The sequence below is a fragment of the Hippoglossus hippoglossus genome, chromosome 13 (genome assembly GCF_009819705.1).
Source record: "Hippoglossus hippoglossus isolate fHipHip1 chromosome 13, fHipHip1.pri, whole genome shotgun sequence".
NCBI classification, from domain to species: Eukaryota; Metazoa; Chordata; class Actinopteri; order Pleuronectiformes; family Pleuronectidae; genus Hippoglossus; species Hippoglossus hippoglossus.
The window spans coordinates 5,887,349-5,904,657 of record NC_047163.1 but is presented as its reverse complement, the minus strand read 5'-3'; the positions used below and the strand labels follow the sequence as shown (position 1 = coordinate 5,904,657).

General features: G+C 45.9%; 1 protein-coding gene across 4 annotated transcripts in view; it reads left to right on the top strand.

The window, feature by feature from the left end:
* Positions 1-16,299, top strand: part of nbeab (neurobeachin b) — a 178,802-nt gene extending 162,503 nt beyond the window's left edge. For all 4 annotated transcript variants that reach the window (XM_034605171.1, XM_034605173.1, XM_034605172.1 and 1 more), the window contains 10 exons: positions 2,319-2,486; positions 6,983-7,072; positions 8,098-8,275; positions 9,409-9,480; positions 9,626-9,781; positions 10,387-10,557; positions 13,473-13,574; positions 13,738-13,934; positions 14,426-14,577; positions 15,948-16,299. In XM_034605171.1, the coding sequence (XP_034461062.1) occupies positions 2,319-2,486; positions 6,983-7,072; positions 8,098-8,275; positions 9,409-9,480; positions 9,626-9,781; positions 10,387-10,557; positions 13,473-13,574; positions 13,738-13,934; positions 14,426-14,577; positions 15,948-16,038 (1,377 nt within the window). In that variant the 3' untranslated portion in view covers positions 16,039-16,299. The remainder of the gene's footprint in view (positions 1-2,318; positions 2,487-6,982; positions 7,073-8,097; positions 8,276-9,408; positions 9,481-9,625; positions 9,782-10,386; positions 10,558-13,472; positions 13,575-13,737; positions 13,935-14,425; positions 14,578-15,947) is intronic.
* Positions 16,300-17,309: the final 1,010 nt, after the last annotated feature.

Here is a 17,309-nt window from a genome sequence, read left to right as displayed (position 1 = left end):
AGCGGCACGGTGATACAGTGGTTAGCACTATCGCCTCACAGCAAGAAGGTTAAGATAAGATAAAACATTATTGATCCACACACCAGGGAAATTCAGCTGTTTGCTTGACTGGGGCTTATCTGTGGTAAGTTCACATGTTTTCCATGTTTTCTCCGGGTGCTCCGACTTCCTCGCACAGTTCAAACACATTTGGAGTTTGGGGCTACGTAAATTTGGAGACTCTAAATTGTCCATAGGTGTGAATTTGTCTCTGTACCCTGGCCTTCACACTGGCGACCTGTTCAGGGTGTACCGGTGTCAGCTGGGATCGACTCCAGCTCCCCCCCACGACCCTCAAAGAACAAGTGGTATAGATAATAGATGGAGGGATGAATGGACTCATGTCATGTTACTTATGGACCGTATATACTAACCTGACTATCCACTAGAGGGGATGATACAGTAAATACAGTGTGATCTACCTTTTTATTGAATTATTTACTTTTCTACTTCCCTCACAAAGTAGTGACTCAATCCACTTCTCCTCTTGCTTCTAACCTTCCCATGTCTCCTTGTCTTATTCATGATCCGTCTCATAAAGTGCAACCGCTCAATACCAACACTGTACCTCTGACCGTGTGATGTCACTGAAGGACAAGGCTGCTGAGGGCAGCTGCGTCATAAATGGCTTTTCCATGTGTCGTTCTCGATATTTGAAATAAATTTAGATTGTTAAAGTTGGAAAAAAAGTCCAAAATAACAATGCCAGTCAACATGCTCATGTTTACAGGCACAGAATACCATCTATGTTTCGTTTGCATTCAAATAGCCTCATACTGAAGTTAATGCAGAAGTATTTTTTGAGCAAAATTAGTAAATTTACACTTCAAAATGTCTTTCCCCGCTTTGTAAATAAAGCCTTACGACTGGGTTCCTCCTAAACAGCAAGACCATCATCGGTAATGATGCTGGGAAGACACAAGGGTTCAATGCATGCTCTGTATCCTGACGTTAGGGGCCGACCGTGTTTTTGGACCTCGTATAAAAGAGGCTGTGGGAAACACACTTGACCTTTTCAGCCGGAGTGACAGAGCTGGGCTGGTCTTACGGAGGTGACCTTTCCCCGTGCTGTACCCACGCTGCCTGGCCGAGCTCTGTCGGGGCGTGCACACTGGCAGGGTGGGGGGGGGTGAGAAGGGGTGAGAAGGGGAGAGCGAGAGGGGAGAGGCTGGGAGTTGTTAGGGGGCATGTCTGCATCTCCAAAAACAAGGAAAGAGGATGACTGAAAAAGAGGATTTCAGTGGATATTTTCCTCTCTGTTGAAGGATGCATGTGTGATGTTGCTTTGCATTGTTACACTCACAGACCAGCGTGTTCACATGCCCAGAAAATCACAGTCATCTGCCCCCGTTTTTTGTCTCTCCTTTGTTCTGCTCCCTAGCTAGGCCATCCTCTTGCTTCCTCTATTATTTCATTTCTGTCAGTGCCTCTCTCCGCCTGCCTCCCCCTCTCTCTTTCTCTCACTCTCCCTCTCTTTCCTTTCCTCTTTCTCTCCCTCTCTCCCTCGTCCTCCCACTTCCCATCTTTGCATGTGCCACTTTCAATTGTAGTGATATGCCCTGTGGCAAACTCTGCCTCTGTGTGCTCGAGCAGGCTTTGTTGGTAATGGCTGTTATTCCTGACGCGAGGGGAGGAGTGTAAATTCCTCCAGCAAAGCCTTCCACTAGCATGCAAGGGAATTATATTGTACTGTATTGTGGAACGATACATCAACCCCCCCCCTGCACAGCTTCCATAGGTATATTTATAATAATCATCAGGCCGAAACCTTATCACATATCTCTCACTAACACTCCCACAAGAAATCTAGTCTCTCTTTTCTCTCTCACAGGTCATTTATCAGTGTTGCCCCTGCAGATGGTTTTTATAGTAAATTGGATCCCTGTTAGTATTGAACCCTGTTTCTTTGTCTCCATGCTAAAATAGCTTGTTTAGCTTTTTCAACAGACAAAGAAATGTGATATGGGAGAAATGTCCTGAGTTAAGCTGATAACAACACAGAATGTAGCTTTTGTTCCTTCTTTAAAACAAATTAAAAACTTGTCTTTATTTCACTGGATGCACTGTGAATTGTCTCTTATAGCCTCTGTGTAATTAGCATTGTGATGTTGGATGCCGATGTAATGTCCTGGTCGCTCATCTGTGTGCGCTAAAGTAGTCGTTGTGTTATTGTGGTCACTGTTGTGTGCGAGTACAATTTGTGTTGTGTCTTCTGGCTCATGTTCCTGTGCGCCGCTGGTATGCCTCTCACCTCTAATTGCCCTGTACACCTCTGACAGGCCCTGGAAAGCGAGTTTGTGTCATGTCAGCTGCATCAGTGGATTGACCTTATTTTCGGCTACAAGCAGCGAGGCCCGGAGGCGGTGCGTGCCCTCAACGTCTTTCACTACCTGACTTACGAGGGCTCCGTCAACCTGGACAGTATCACTGACCCTTCGCTCAGAGAGGTACAGCACTCACACACACACACACACACACACACACACACACACACACACACACTCTCTCACGCACATCACCATGGTAACTACCCCCTCCACCCCACCCTTGTTCACCATAGGCACAACTTCCTGTCTGTATTTGTCCTGGCATGCGCTGGAGCTCCAGGAGCATTCATAACATGCATCTGTCAATCAATTATTGTGTCATGGCAGATGTAACCCGTGAGAGAAACTGGCAGAGCGGCTGACTCATCAAGTTTTCTTTCAGATTACCGTCGTTTCCTGATGACCTGCGTTATGAATTTCCCCTCTCTCAGATAATCTCTCAACATCTGTCCACGTTATTCGTCGATCTTCCTAACGTCGGGTTTCTCCGCTCCTCCCTTGTATGTACTGTGGACTGTAATATACTGCGATCAGATCAATGAATCTGACGGAGCTCCTGGATCAATCGCCACAGGTCAATCAGTCAATAGATGAGGGAGTGAATCCTCTTGTTCTTAACAAATTAATTGAATATCTATCAGCGCGACCCGCACTACTTGTGAATAGCTTAATTGCGTTCGGGGGAAAAGGGGGCCGGAGACCGCAGCAGCTGGCGTGCATTGTGGCGAGCTCGTCTCTCCCTGTGATATCCACCATCTGCTGTCTGCAAAACAAGTCATTTATATACTGTCACTTCCAGGGGCGCCTTTATTTATCAAGTGACCACTATGCAAATCACCTGCAGAAGATTTGGCTGATCTAATTGCCAAACCATATTGTGAGAGGTTTGGTTTTCATCACTTTCGGAGCGATTTTAGATGTTGCCTGTTTATTTTGTTTGTGTGTGTGTGTGGGGGGGGGGGTTCGCATCGGGTGTGGGGGGGCTTTTAGCTGTCTTCCTGCCGACTGTTACCCTGAGAGATGACAGCGCTGTTAGTTAGTTGCACATTAGGAAACCTGCTACTCAGGCTCCCTAATTGTGCCCGGTTGACGCAGCCACTACTGTGACACGTGAACGTATTTGTGCAGGAGGAAGAAGTTGGCTCAGCTAATTGCAGCTGATGTAATGTTGATATGATGAGCACTAATTAAGACGAGCCTTCACGTCCTCAATCACGCTTCTCGTTCCAGACGGACGCTTTTTCTCCCACGTAATCTAAAGTACAACCTTTTTAATATTTAATCTTAAAAAGTACAGTGTTAGTCCTTGGGTTCTATCTAACGTTAATGGGAACTTATTTGATTCAAGTTCAACTATTTTCCTGCACGGTCTCTAGTAACAGCGTGAAGATTTGGTAGCTGATTTCCTGCAGGACTTATTGTGCCATTATTCCCATCCCTTCGCTGAGCTCATACCGACCGGCGTGCGAGCTGCCTGGCTGAGTCACTGGAGGTGCAGCGTTGGAAAAGGGCCCAATGAACTTCTGTTGAAATGTGACTATTGAGTCCAGGATATTGATTCATTCACGGGCCTGACAGGTGAAACTGCCGATCAGGCATTAGTCACAACAATTAACGCGTTTTGAAATGTCAAGAAATTAGAGGTCGTGCGAGATCATTTCCCGTCCGCGTGTCAGATGGAAATGATGACACTCCACTGGGCCTCTGGATGAGGGGCACGGTGACAGCTCTACTGGGCACGCTGCCGGAACAGCGGCCCTTCGCTGTGACGCCTCTCCTGACAGCCTTCTCTTATGGAAAAACATGACAGCAAATCCTCGATTCAGGCCCTGCTGTGCCACTCAGAAGTAAACAGACAAATTATTCATCAGCGGGACTCTATTCCTCCTCAGCTGCCACTGTCCCCCCCCCCCCCCCCCCTGAATGAACAAAGATGGCGAGGTGTGCTGTGCCTTTCCAATGAAGAGCTTTGAAAGCAGTTGACGCACTTTAAATTGATTTCACCTTGATATTCTCATGATGATGGGACAGGATGAAGGGAAGTGTTTAAATGCTTGACCCTAAAGATACGTAACTACCTTCTTACGTATCCCATATCATAAAGGATTCCGTTTGCATTGTGTGTGATGAGAGCTGCATTAGAGACCGTCACTTACCCGTGGACACATTGTTTAGGACATTTCTCCTCCCACGTACAGTAGTATGTGCACATGTCGACTGCTGAGCTGTCAGTCAGGAAACACCCTCAGGGCAATTCTTCATTTGTACTTAAGCACAGAAATGAATCAAGATAAGCTTAAACTTAACATTCCCACTGGCATGTAAAGAAGGGGCAGTTTCACGAGAAAATTGAGCAATTATATAAATGGTTTGCTTGGTGTGTTTACATGTACAGTATGTGAATGTGCCTGTATTGTTTTTGTAGTCAGATTACACGACTCGAAAGCCAGATGTACCTAATGAAAGCAATTTGCTGTCCGTAATCTGCGGAATCCATCAAGAGGTGAAAGGTGGAGCAGCTTCATATTTGTAGTTGCCACCACCCTGTGCTCAGGTGTCGTGACTCAGCCTGATCCCACGCTGCTTAGCGGGTCAGCGCAAGGCCGTGTCTGCATTCTGTCTGACAGAGCTGTTTTTTTGTTGCTGCATTGCATGAGTGCACTGGAGGATGCTGCTGGGCGACCATTCTCCCCAGAGCCTCTGTCACCAGTTTGGGAAGCAGACAGCAGATAGGGGGAGAGAGAGAGCGCTGCAGCCACTCACCTCCGAAGCCTTTTGCTCTCGGTAAGATCGGTTGAGAACAAAGTCGGAGAGACAGACGGGCGGACACCAAGTGTTATGATGGATGTTTGGTGTTCACCCAGGCAAGGCCGTCGTTGCTGGGAGGAGAGATCAACCAGATGGCTTCGGCAATAAGTGTCACTTATCAGCCAAAAAGCAGGGCCTGAAGTGACGTAAACTAATGAACTGCCTGTTAAGTGATCTCCATCGCAGACTGAGATGGAGATAAGTTTCTGACACACCTCAGAGAGGATTAGTGTTGAGGCACCTGAGAGATATTGACGTGTTTTGATCATCTCGGGGAGGGACATGCTCTTGAGTTGACCTTCAACGAGTCAGACCCCCTCCCCCTCCCCCGCAAACACAAACACACACACACAGACAAATCCTCTGCCTCACACTTATGGAAATAATTGTGGGGCGCTGATGTTGTCTGAGACGACCAAATCGGGACATGCAGCAGTGCAGTTTCCCGGGGTAATAGATTCATTACAAGAACCCCGGTGATGTTTTCCACATGGCCCTCTCAGCCTTTATGATCTCTGTATCAAATTTCTTTATTTGAACCGACATTTTGACCCTCACCCCCCGAACCTAACCTTAAATAGCCATAGTGTCAGTTGCTTATTACTTGACGGACTGTGTTGTAAAGAAATACCAAGTAACACTTAATGGTTGCCAAATGTGCTCAGCAACTCGCATGAAAGTTTCACTTCTCCGGACGACAGCGCTCGACAAGCAGGGACGGACGCCTTTTTTGGTGCTGTGTGGGAGATGGGAAGCGACCAGAGGGGGGTATTGGGGGCAACTGTTTGGCTTGCAGGTGGCCTGTCCTGATCCAGCATCACCTCCGAACGTCCCGTGTCACATCGCTCACTGTGGCATGTGCTACCCAATGGGTGCTTTTGATAGTGAGTGGTGTGTACAGGCGGAGGAAAATGAGGGCCAGTCACCCGGGCAGTCGGCAGGGCGGGCGAAAGGCTGAGCGATGTATGTTCCATTGTGCACGGTGGCATTGACGGACGTCTACAAGCTCCCCTCTGATGGTGGAAGTGGCTCCAGTCACATCAATCACTCCCACCGTGGAGTGCCCCACTTTCAGTCAAGCTCAGCAGCTCTTACTGCTTGTTTTTTTTTTTTTCTTCCTCATCTCTCACTGGAAGAGAAGGAAATCTTTTGTCTATTTAAACGGAAGTTATTTTCTAATAATAGCAATTTCCTCTGGGGTTGGGTTGTTTGGTTCTCAAGGTGTGATTTGTACAGTTTTGGTTCTTCATCAGTCTCATCCATCCAGACTCATAGTTTATAATCCATAAATCAACCTGCATCAAGGTCCCCGCACCCACAAAGTCTGCTTGTGTGTTTCTGTGCATCTCGTGTTTTTGTGTGTGTGTGTGTGTGTGTGCATACACATGCTTTTTGCTTTTGTTTCAAGCACAATAACATCTAAAAGCGGGCGGCCTGCTGCAGTCCTTGCTGGATGTCACTCCAGGTTAACGTTTGTGCAGTGGGGGCCCCTGCGTCTGGAAATGGGAATGGTTAACTGAAGCATGTTAATAGGAAAAGGCTTGTCTCTTCCATACTAACACTTGGATGACTCTGCAGGCTGAGGGGGGAAGGGGGAGAACCAAGGCGGATTTGGAGTGCACCCTTTTCCCTTTGCCTCCCCCCCCCCCCCCCTCCTCGGTGGCACGGCTGAGTTAGGATTTGCTTGCATTGTCAAGTAACGCATTGACCCATCACTTTGATGCATATTGATTGTGACAGCCGCTCTCTCACTCTCTCCCTCTCTCTCTCTCTCCTTCTCCCCTCTCTCTTCTCTCTCTCTCCTGCAGGCCACAGAGGCACAGATCCAGAGCTTTGGACAGACGCCATCTCAGTTGCTTATTGAGCCACATCCTCCACGCAGCTCCGCCATGCACCTGGTGAGAGCAATGGGCATACTGGGAAAAAATTCCCTGCACCTCTGGTAGAGGTGTGTGCGGAGCAGGGTGTTCGCGTGCCTGCAGTTTGCAGGAATCGTCTCGAGATGGAGATTCTTTATTTTCTTGTTTACCTCTATTTCCTTCAATCCGCTCCTTTTATAAGAGAGGATAAATATTTTAGAAGTCTCACCTCATTTAGGTCAGACTGGCAAAAATAACAACACGATTTTCAGAGCCAGTTGTCTGCACTGCTTTATAGCTGCTGCTGCCTGCTAGCGGCGTGGTGTAAAGGGAAGAGTGCTCCCTACTGGCCTGCTGGTAGCTTCCCTCTCTCTGCTGTGAGCTGCTCTTCCCTCTCTAATCCATGTAATAGCCAGCCCAGCCCTCATTATCCCCACATGCTTCTCTCTGTTTCTCTCTCCCTACAAGAAAGTTTGTAAGGCAGATCCCTCCGAGACCTTTTAGTTCAATCTTCTACTTTTTGCAACAGATGTGAATGTTTTCATCCACTTCTGTCAAAAGCCTCCAGTATTAAGGATGAGAGTTGAAGCTGGTTCTCTCCCAGTATTGTCAGAGTCACTGTCTCCTCCACTGATTTTTACACATGTAGCTCAAGCTTCAGAAGAAATTTACAGAATGGAAAGCAGTAAAAAAAAAAATGTTACTCCCTGATACATGTGTTTGATGTATGCTCCGTCTCATATGAACAACCTACTCCATCCCAGTCATTCATGTCTCACCCCTGTTTGACCAACCCCTTGTCTGACTGTACAGTCCTGAGGCTACAGTGCATGAAGCCCTCCTCTGTGTCTGATCCCAGTTTTTCCTCCAACCTCCTCACTAATTAGCTCTTTCCATTCTTTTTCTGCCATCTTTTCATCTTCTCCATCCCTTACCGTCCTGCTCCTCTTCCTCTTCCTCTCTCCTTGTACCCTCTGCTCCTCTACCCACCATCACACATCCCTCCATCCTCCCCCACGCTCCCCTTCTTTCTCTCATCTACTCAACAGTGTTTCCTTCCACAGAGTCCTCTCATGTTCAAGGACCAGATGCAGCAGGATGTCATCATGGTGCTGAAGTTTCCGTCCAATTCCCCGGTGACCCACGTGGCCGCCAACACCCTGCCCCATCTGATCGTACCCGCCGTGGTCACCGTCACCTGCAGCCGCCTTTTTGCTGTCAACCGATGGCACAACACCGTTGGTGAGTGGAGCTCTATTAACGTGGCAGGTGATATGTTCAAACAAACACATATGTGCTTGAGAACTCCCACAGCAGTGGCCAAGCACACAGCCCTGCTCACTGCTCCTAATAGAGCTGTAGCCAGGCAGCTATGCGAGAGGCTCGCACCTCTCAGGTAAACCGACCACGAGTGTTTCCACATGTTCCTTCTCAGACATGTGTGAACAACATTACCCACAGAGCCCCTCCCTGAGAAGCAGCCTCACCTCAGGGTCAGAGGGCCAAAGCAATGGTTACAAGGAAATTAGGCCGCAACTGCACCACATTCTCCTCACACGTCTCCATCTGTCACTATAGAAACACACTGAGCTCAGGACCAAAGCGTCCGCACTGTGTGGCTGCTCTGGCTGCTCCCACACTAATGACCACAGCTGCAGAGCCCTTGCCATCCTGTCGCGGAGGAAAGGGAAATGTGGTTTGGCTTTTCAAAATAATGAAGATAATAAGGCCTCCACATTTTCAGGCATGTTGCTATTTCGAAACTGGCTCCAGAAACTCGCTCGCATGAATAAAATGTCTCCATTCAGTTTGACAATTTGGAGGAAACAAAAAAAAAACCCTGTAAGACAGATGGAAATCTTTCTGATGGACCTCCAGGACTTCCATCTCCTGTTAGAGATTATGAATGTAGTTGTCTCTGAGAAAGGGAACAGGTGTGTGTGTGTGTGTGTGTGTGTGTGTGTGTGTGTGTGTGTGTGTGTGTGTGTGTGTGTGTGTGTGTGTGTGTGTGTGTGTGTGTGTGTGTGTACTTGTCCTTTTATAGTCATGAGGCCCAATTTTTGTTCAATAACATCATTGTAAAACGGTAAGGACATTTTTACGTTGTGAGGACATTTTGGCTGGTCCTCACAAATTCAAAGGGTTGTTGAGGGTAAAGACTAGGTTGTGTGTGTGTGTGTGTGTACGTACTTGTCTGTCTATAGTCATGAAGGCCATTTTTGGTTCAATACCATCATTGTGAGGACATTTTTACGTTGTGAGGACATTTTAGCTGGTCCACACTGGTTGTAAATACTTGGTTGTGTGATTCTGTGTGCTGAGGTTAGAAACAGCACCAATGATACATTTCCTGATGCATCTCTGTTTGACTCCAGGTCTCCGAGGAGCACCGGGCTACTCTCTGGAGCAGGCCCATCACTTACCCATAGAGATGGATTCACTGGTTGGTGAGTAAGCTTCATCCGTTTGGATTGAAACTGCAACATCAAACTAACAAAATAAAATAGACCAGACCCTTTTTTGTCTTAGCTTAATAAATAACTTTGCTCAGGTATTGACACGTGTTCTGTGTGTTTCTCCCCCCCCCCACAGCCAACAGTACTGGAAGCAACAAGCGTCAGATCACAGACCTGGTGGACCAGAGCATCCAAATCACCACACACTGTTTTGTGGTGACAGCTGACAACCGTTACATCCTGGTGTGTGGCTTCTGGGACAAGAGCTTTCGTGTGTACTCCTCCGAGACAGGTAGGTTACAGTGTAAACTCTATTTCCTATAGAGGAGTGCGCTGATGTGTGGAGGGCTGAGTGCTATGGTGGGAATAATACTGTATTGTCACTGCTGACAAGCCTTGCACAAAAAAAGGATGACTATACTATAGTACAGTAGAAGTTACTGCTGACAATATCTATATATTTGCTCATTTCATTGATTCCAACTTGAGGACTGACCCTGAGGAAACTTAAATAAATGAGGGGGATCACAAGGATAAGCTTTTTTTTCTTAATATTTGTTTGTTATGTTTGTTTTTCTCTCATTTAACTTCACTTGACCTCTTTGGGCCTTTTTTTTTTAACAATCCTTCAAATGAAACAAATTGAGTCGGAAAAAACCCTCTAGTGGGTTGAACTCACTCAAGTAGACATTGTTTCATTTTAAGAAGCCACAAGCCAATAAGACTGGGAACCACTGGTTTCAAATGAAAATATGTATTCACCAAATTATATAATATTCCCTTTACTGCTGTCAGCAGGTTCTGAAAACACTACCTACAGTCGTTTTTTGTATTTCAGCTTATTACCAACATTTTTTACGCAAACTCAAATGGTGTATGTACCCGTGTCCTCTTTAGGGAAGTTGACCCAGATAGTCTTTGGCCACTGGGATGTGGTGACGTGTCTGGCCAGGTCAGAGTCTTACATCGGAGGAGACTGCTACATCGTCTCCGGGTCCAGGGACGCGACCCTGCTGCTGTGGTACTGGAGCGGGCGGCACCATATTATCGGTGATAACCCCAGTAACAGTAAGTTCACACACACACACACACACACACACACACACACACAAATACATATAGTGTATACAGTAGCATGTGTACTACCCTGTAAACAAAGTAACAGGAATCTTTTTACACTTTTTAGAGTTTCACCTTTGAAATATATTCTTTTGTTTGTAGAAGTAAAAACCTAAAAAAATAAAGTACATTAGCAAAGCATAGTATTTTAGGGTTTTTTGAGTTTTTTACAGTATTGGAAGCAAAAATCTTTGCTTAAACCTAGAAAATGAAATTCTACCCAAGAAATCAGATGATAACTTATCTGTTCTATGGCTGTTTTATATTATTACTTCCACCAGGGAGGTAATTTATCTGATTTCTGGCTGTTTGTTTGTGAGCAGAATTATGAAAAAACTACTTAACCAATTTCCATGAAACTTTGTGGAGGGGGGGGGCAGCACCCAAGAAAGATTAAAAATTATATTTTGGAGCAGATCCAGATCAGGGGGTGGACCCAGGACAAAAAAATGTGTCTTTCTTTAAAGTTTTTCAACAAATTCCTTTATTTCTCAGAGAATAATTAATGGATCTTGATGGAAAAAAAGTCCAGCATTTGTAAGGGACTGATATTTATGAGTGTGTGTAATTAGGTGCAGATCCAACAATGAAGAAGAGGACTCTTGATGTCTTGCCTTTTTAAAATGCTTGACCCCAGTGTGAGATCTGTGCTGCTCCTCTCACTTAAGTCGCTGATTCTCACTGATTGTCTGTGTTCAAAACAATCCGTCAGGGTCAGGAACACGTGAAGAGCGCTGTAGAAGCAAGGAGCCCCATATATGGTGTGAAGCGAAAAAAAACTAAAGATGAGGAAGATGAGAGTGTGTTATTTTTAATTTATTTCTGGGTGACGATAACAAAGCGAGTGTGTGCGAGAAGATCTTGTGTTTCCAATTGTCACAGATTTTAGGAGCTGCAGATTAGTTGCGAGTGTTCTCTAATTAACTTCACCGAGGCTCCGACAGTTAATTAAGAATTTCGGCATGGTTGCCTCCAATTAGCAAGGGGCAATCGCACTTGTGTTTTCTGCAGCAGGAAACCGAATTCTCCTGGTATTCACACTGCCGGGGCCTACGATGCATCTTCAGCGGACAAAAGGGGAGGGAAGGTACATCACCTCATCTTTAAAAACAAAAGACAGGATGTGTTGTGCACTGGATCAAATCGTCTCTTATCAATATCTCATCAATATGTAACGATGGAAGAATCCAATGTGCTGCGCAGCGCCAGGGACGTGGGGGTGTAGCTGTGAAGGAACAGGAGAATGACTCAGAAAGAAAACATTGTGTCTGCTTGACACAGCTTTATTCAAATCTCCTTCATATCAGTCATGTTCAAATATAGACGGCAGCTATGTGCACGGACCCTCAGGGATAAACTGCTCCCACCATTTTTATATCTTCACACTTGCCCTCACATTAATGTCACAAAGCAAACGCTTTACGGCCTTATTAATTGAACAATCTTCTCCAGGAGTCTCATTCTGGTGATTTCATGCCTGTTATATTTTCTATAAGGCCGGATGAAGGTTGTGTGAATATGCAGCAGCCGCCTGCCGGATTGTTCCTCCCTCGTCCCGCAGACGCGCTGTGCCCAAGAAATTGATTTCACCCGTGCCCCAAAAGGCTGCACGTGTCTTAAATGTATAATAATTAAAATAACTTCCAGCTCAATCATGGCCCTGCCTCTCACACTCGGCCCATCACACCGGTGCCAGGGGATATTTGCAGCGGGTAATTGTGGTGGCTGAATCCTGCTCGTCCCCAGGGCTCAGAGCGGGTGGGGGGTACGCGGTGCAGGGGTGATTGAATCCTTTGTCGGGTAGGTGAGCTGCACGAGGTCCCTTTTTCTCCCAGGAGGCTTTTTCTGACACTTGTCCTATTCAGCCCCCCTCAGCAGCGGGCTGTGGGACTGACAGCACTGCTCAGGTCCCGGTCTCTGAGGGACCGAGCTGCATCGATCACAGCCCGGCTCGCTGACTGGACCTGCTGCAGCTGCAGAGGCGAAGCACCGAGCCGGAGGAGGAGATGATGGGGGCGAGAGGGAATAATAGAGGAGGAGACAAGTCGGACACATGTCCACATCATCCATTAGGACATTACAGTCTTGGAGGAGGAGAGAGAAACTTTCACTGAATTGGGTGAACTTGAGGAAACTTGTGGACACCAACAGGAACATAATGTTAATCCACTGCTTCAGTTTCCATTAAGTGTTTGTTACTATTGGGCTGAAAGGTGATCGATATGCTAACGACCCACACAATTAACAGTGTTTTATACACACAAAAAAGCATTATTTTCACTATTTCATTATTATACTCATCTCTGTATCTATGTTTGTGGTTAAAAACAGAACAAACTAATTTATTGGGTTCAACTCTCCCCTTAAAATGCTGCTGTCGATTGATTGATTGATGAAAAGAGAAGTAACTCTCCCTGCGGTGTTTGGGGGGGAAAAGGACGAAGCGTTACTAGTCGTGACCAGAGCACCAACAGCATTTCAGAACCCCCCCCCACGCTTTCCTACTTGACACGCTCGTTCTGGCAGTACTGGAGGTCGGCTCCAGGTGTCGCGTACCGCCCCTCACTAACCTCTCCCCGGGCCGTCATCAATCATGTGACACACACGATGAAATCAAGTGGCTCAGGCTGCCGCGACTGGGCATCCCCGCATTTACATGACAATTCAAGGGGACCTCCCTGCTGGCAGATGTGTGTCACAATCACCCTGCTTGTGTCCATATGATTTTATTGCCTAATGAGGGTTTGGTGGTTTAAACAAATGAAATGCAGCGTTTAAAATGGTATAAAAAAAGCTTTCAGGTGCAGAAAATATATTAAACCAAGTCATTTATTTAAGGATGTTTTGTATCTGTCGTCTTTTAGCCGACTACCCAGCTCCACGAGCGGTCCTGACGGGTCATGACCAGGAAGTTGTGTGTGTGTCCGTGTGTGCAGAGCTGGGCCTGGTCATCAGCGGAGCCAAAGGTCAGTGTGTGTCTTTAAGAGCAGTTACATAAAGGGGCAGGGAGAATAAAATAAAAGCAGTGCCCCACAAAATAATGGAAGGAATATTTTATCCGACATTTTAATTTCTACATTACTACTGGACGTCCTCACTCTATGTTTGAATGTGTTTTCGGTTTGGCAGAGGGTCCGTGTCTGGTCCACACCATCACCGGGGACCTGCTGCGGGCCCTGGAGGGGCCGGATCACTATCAGCGCGCGCGGCTCATCTCGGTGTCCAGCGAGGGCCACTGCATCATCTACTACGAGAGGGGCCGCTTCTGCAACTTCAGCATCAATGGAAAACTGCTGGCACAGATGGAGGTCAACGATTCCACCAGGGTGAGCTCACATTGTGACACCAGTAAACTCCATGTCACATGTGGATCTTGGAGTCCACGCCTCCACCAAGGCTTTTGCCCTGGATCCGCCCCTTTGTCCAGATCTGCTCCAGAACCTAACGGGTCCTCCCTTGGGTCATGTCCGACTTTCCTGGAAGTCGGTTCAGTAGTTTTTGTGTAATCCTGCTAACTGACACAGAGGAAAACTGCCTGTTTATTCGGACACTGACTAAAGTGCACATATAGTGATTGGTTTGATGTTTTCCTATTGAATAACATTATGTGCCAAAGTTGTACAATGTTCTCAAAAAGGATTTAGTAAACAAAGCGATTGGACTAATGCTCCACAGTCTGTTTGTGGATCAGTTACTTTCCATCACCTGGCTCAAGGTAAACATCATTAATAACCAATCATACAGTCATTTATCTTGAATCTGTACGAAGCTGTGACTGCACCTCACTGCTGCTTCTCTGTGACATTTTCCTTTTTAGGCCATTCTCCTGAGCAGCGACGGCCACAACCTGGTGACCGGCGGGGACAATGGCGTGGTGGAGGTGTGGCAGGCTTGTGATTTCAAACAGCTCTACGTCTACCCGGGCTGTGACGCCGGCGTCCGGGCCATGGACCTATCCCACGATCAAAGGTCAGAGCAGGCAGGCAGGCGTGTGGTCATTAACGGTATCGTTGAGGTGGATCCAGGTATTACACATCATCCCTTATTGGATAATGAGGTTTAGATGAAGAAAAGCAAACAAAGACATAAGATCTGCAGGAAAATGTGTTGAATCTAAATGATTTGTGTATATTTTAGTCTGATAAGATTGAGACGGAGAGTTTGTCTCCACAGAATCGTTGTGGGAGCTTCTGTGTTTACAGTTGTTGACTGCGTGGGCTCACATGGGAGCATGCATGTTTGTGTGCACGTCTAAATGTTCCCACTCGTCTTCAGTATTCTGTGTGTGTGTGTGTGTGTGTGTGTGTGTGTGTGTGTGTGTGTGTGTGTGTGTGTGTGTGTGTGTGTGTGTGTGGGTTGAGGTAAAAAGCCTCACGTTGCCTGTGTTTTGTGGTTGTCAGTGTGTATTTCAGTTAGAGGAATATCCACCATCCTTTTCCTTTCAATGGACCCTACAGTTGCCATAGAGACCAAAAAAATTACAGGAGTATCTTCTGAAAATGAAACTATATTGGATAAATAGACTCGTGCATGTACACAATGCTGCGGCAGCATTTTGTTTCCCACCTCGATGTTTGCGTTCTGGAAAATACGTCAGGGGTCACGATAGATTGCCCGGATGGAGGCGCGGAGGGGGCAGAGTTCGCTCTGGGGCTCTAAGCGTGATGTCATCATGTGACCCTGGCAGTCACGAGAGGTTAGAGAGTCTGAACATTGAAGCTGCACGTCACTGCCACCGGCCAAATGCTCCTCAGACCCCAAAACAAAGGTGCCGTTTTTTAAATAAGACTAAAAGCAAAACCTGAAATATGAAATCACAGGGTATTATTTAACATTTCTTCCAAAATCACTTAACAAACCCCTTTTTAATTTAATATTTTAGGATCCCGTAAATACATTTATTGGCCCTTTTCCTCAATGTGTTGACATTAGGTATAACACAAGTGAGCCCTGCTCTGTAACGCCATTTACAGAGGGGCATTCTGCTGCAGCTCTGTTCATTGTGCTGGAGCATTTAAGCCCTCGGGCTGTAGCAGTATAAGACGACCCTGTGAAATCAGCTGCTTTTCCTACATACCAGCCGGCCGTGGACACAAGGGCAGAGGACACTGGGACTCAATGGTCCACTTCAGTTGTCACGGAAACCCGGTGATTTACTGTCACTGCCCCGATGAGCGCCTGTGCTAGTTTCATGGACATTTTAACAAAACGTTCACGTGTGTGGAAACAATCTGGGGTTAACTGTGGTTTTCTATTTTTTTTCGTTTCACGAAGTTTGTAATATTTGCTGAAACTGGGATTTGATGACACATCTTCATGGTTTTTTGTTTTCTCTGCAGGACGTTGATCACAGGCATGGCGTCCGGCAGTATCGTGGCGTTTAACATAGATTTCAATCGGTGGCACTATGAGCATCAGAACCGCTACTGAGGAGACAGAAGCACGCAGCGGGGGGGGGCAAGTGTGCAGAGAGGAACAGCGACAGCCAGGGGGCGCACCACAGAGCAGAGAGGTGCGCCAGTGGTTTGGACAACATCTGCACAGTGAAGATGATAAAGAACAAAGTGTGCTCGCGTCAACTTTGCCCATTTGTCTGTTTGCTTAACAATCCCAACACCGTTTCTGTGGGTTTTACCTGAGCACCAGCCGAACGCAGCCACACTCACCTGCTGTCGTGGACGAGGAGACACTGAGATCAACTTTGGTTAAAAAAAAAAGGAAACGACCCAGTTTAAGCTTCGAAACAGACCTGGATGTACGATTTAAAGTTCCTGTATCAAACTGTGAAAAACTAAAATGTATCTTCTGTTCAAAAACATTTATACAACATTTGTATGACGGATACATGTCTCACTTTTCTAGCAACATAAATAAAGTGTAAATATGGACAGTGTAAAGATCTAAATGCTGTTAGTCTGTAGCCTTCATGTTCTAAACCTCTCAGTCACGTGAACCATGTGTAAACGTTCAAAATGGCGTCATTGCACTGCAGACGTCAGTGACACGTGTGTGCGGCCATCGTTTGCTCTTTGTTATTAACAGTGGTCCGATGTGCAAACGTGAAAAAAAACAACGTTCATTGTTAATTTGTTGTTTGATTGTCTAAATAGAAGAAAAGTCTAATTCAGTGTGAGTCTGTCGTGAAGTATTTGTTTTTGATTACCACGTCAACAGAAAATAATCAATTGTGATATTCCCATACTTACTTTAAATTTAGGACTTTTTTGTTTTATAGGACTATTTTGTTTTATTAATGGCAAAGGATTAAATTTACTTTAAAATCATAAAATGATTCAAGTGGGAAACAGTTGTTTCAGAAATCCCATCCAGAGGATTAAAGAACTGGATTCTTGGATAGTTTCTCATGACCGTTAACACGTTCGTGGTGAAGCTGTCAGACATTATTTTAAGAGAAAGTGTCATTTTTAAGACATTCTACAATTGTTACTTGTGCATCTCAACACTTTTTCAGTTTGCCCATTTTTGCACAAAACATGAGCTCGTTAATTTTAAGTATGTGAAATCATGATCCTGCTGTGACACCATGTATTGTTAAGCAATATAACGTCTGATGAGTGTTTTCAGCTGTTTGACGATGAGATGATCTAATGAGCAGTGGAAGGTTCCAAAAGGGACTGTGAGCTATTTTTGGTGAAATGAAAAAACGATTGTTTCTGTATTTAGTCGCTGAAACGAGAAGT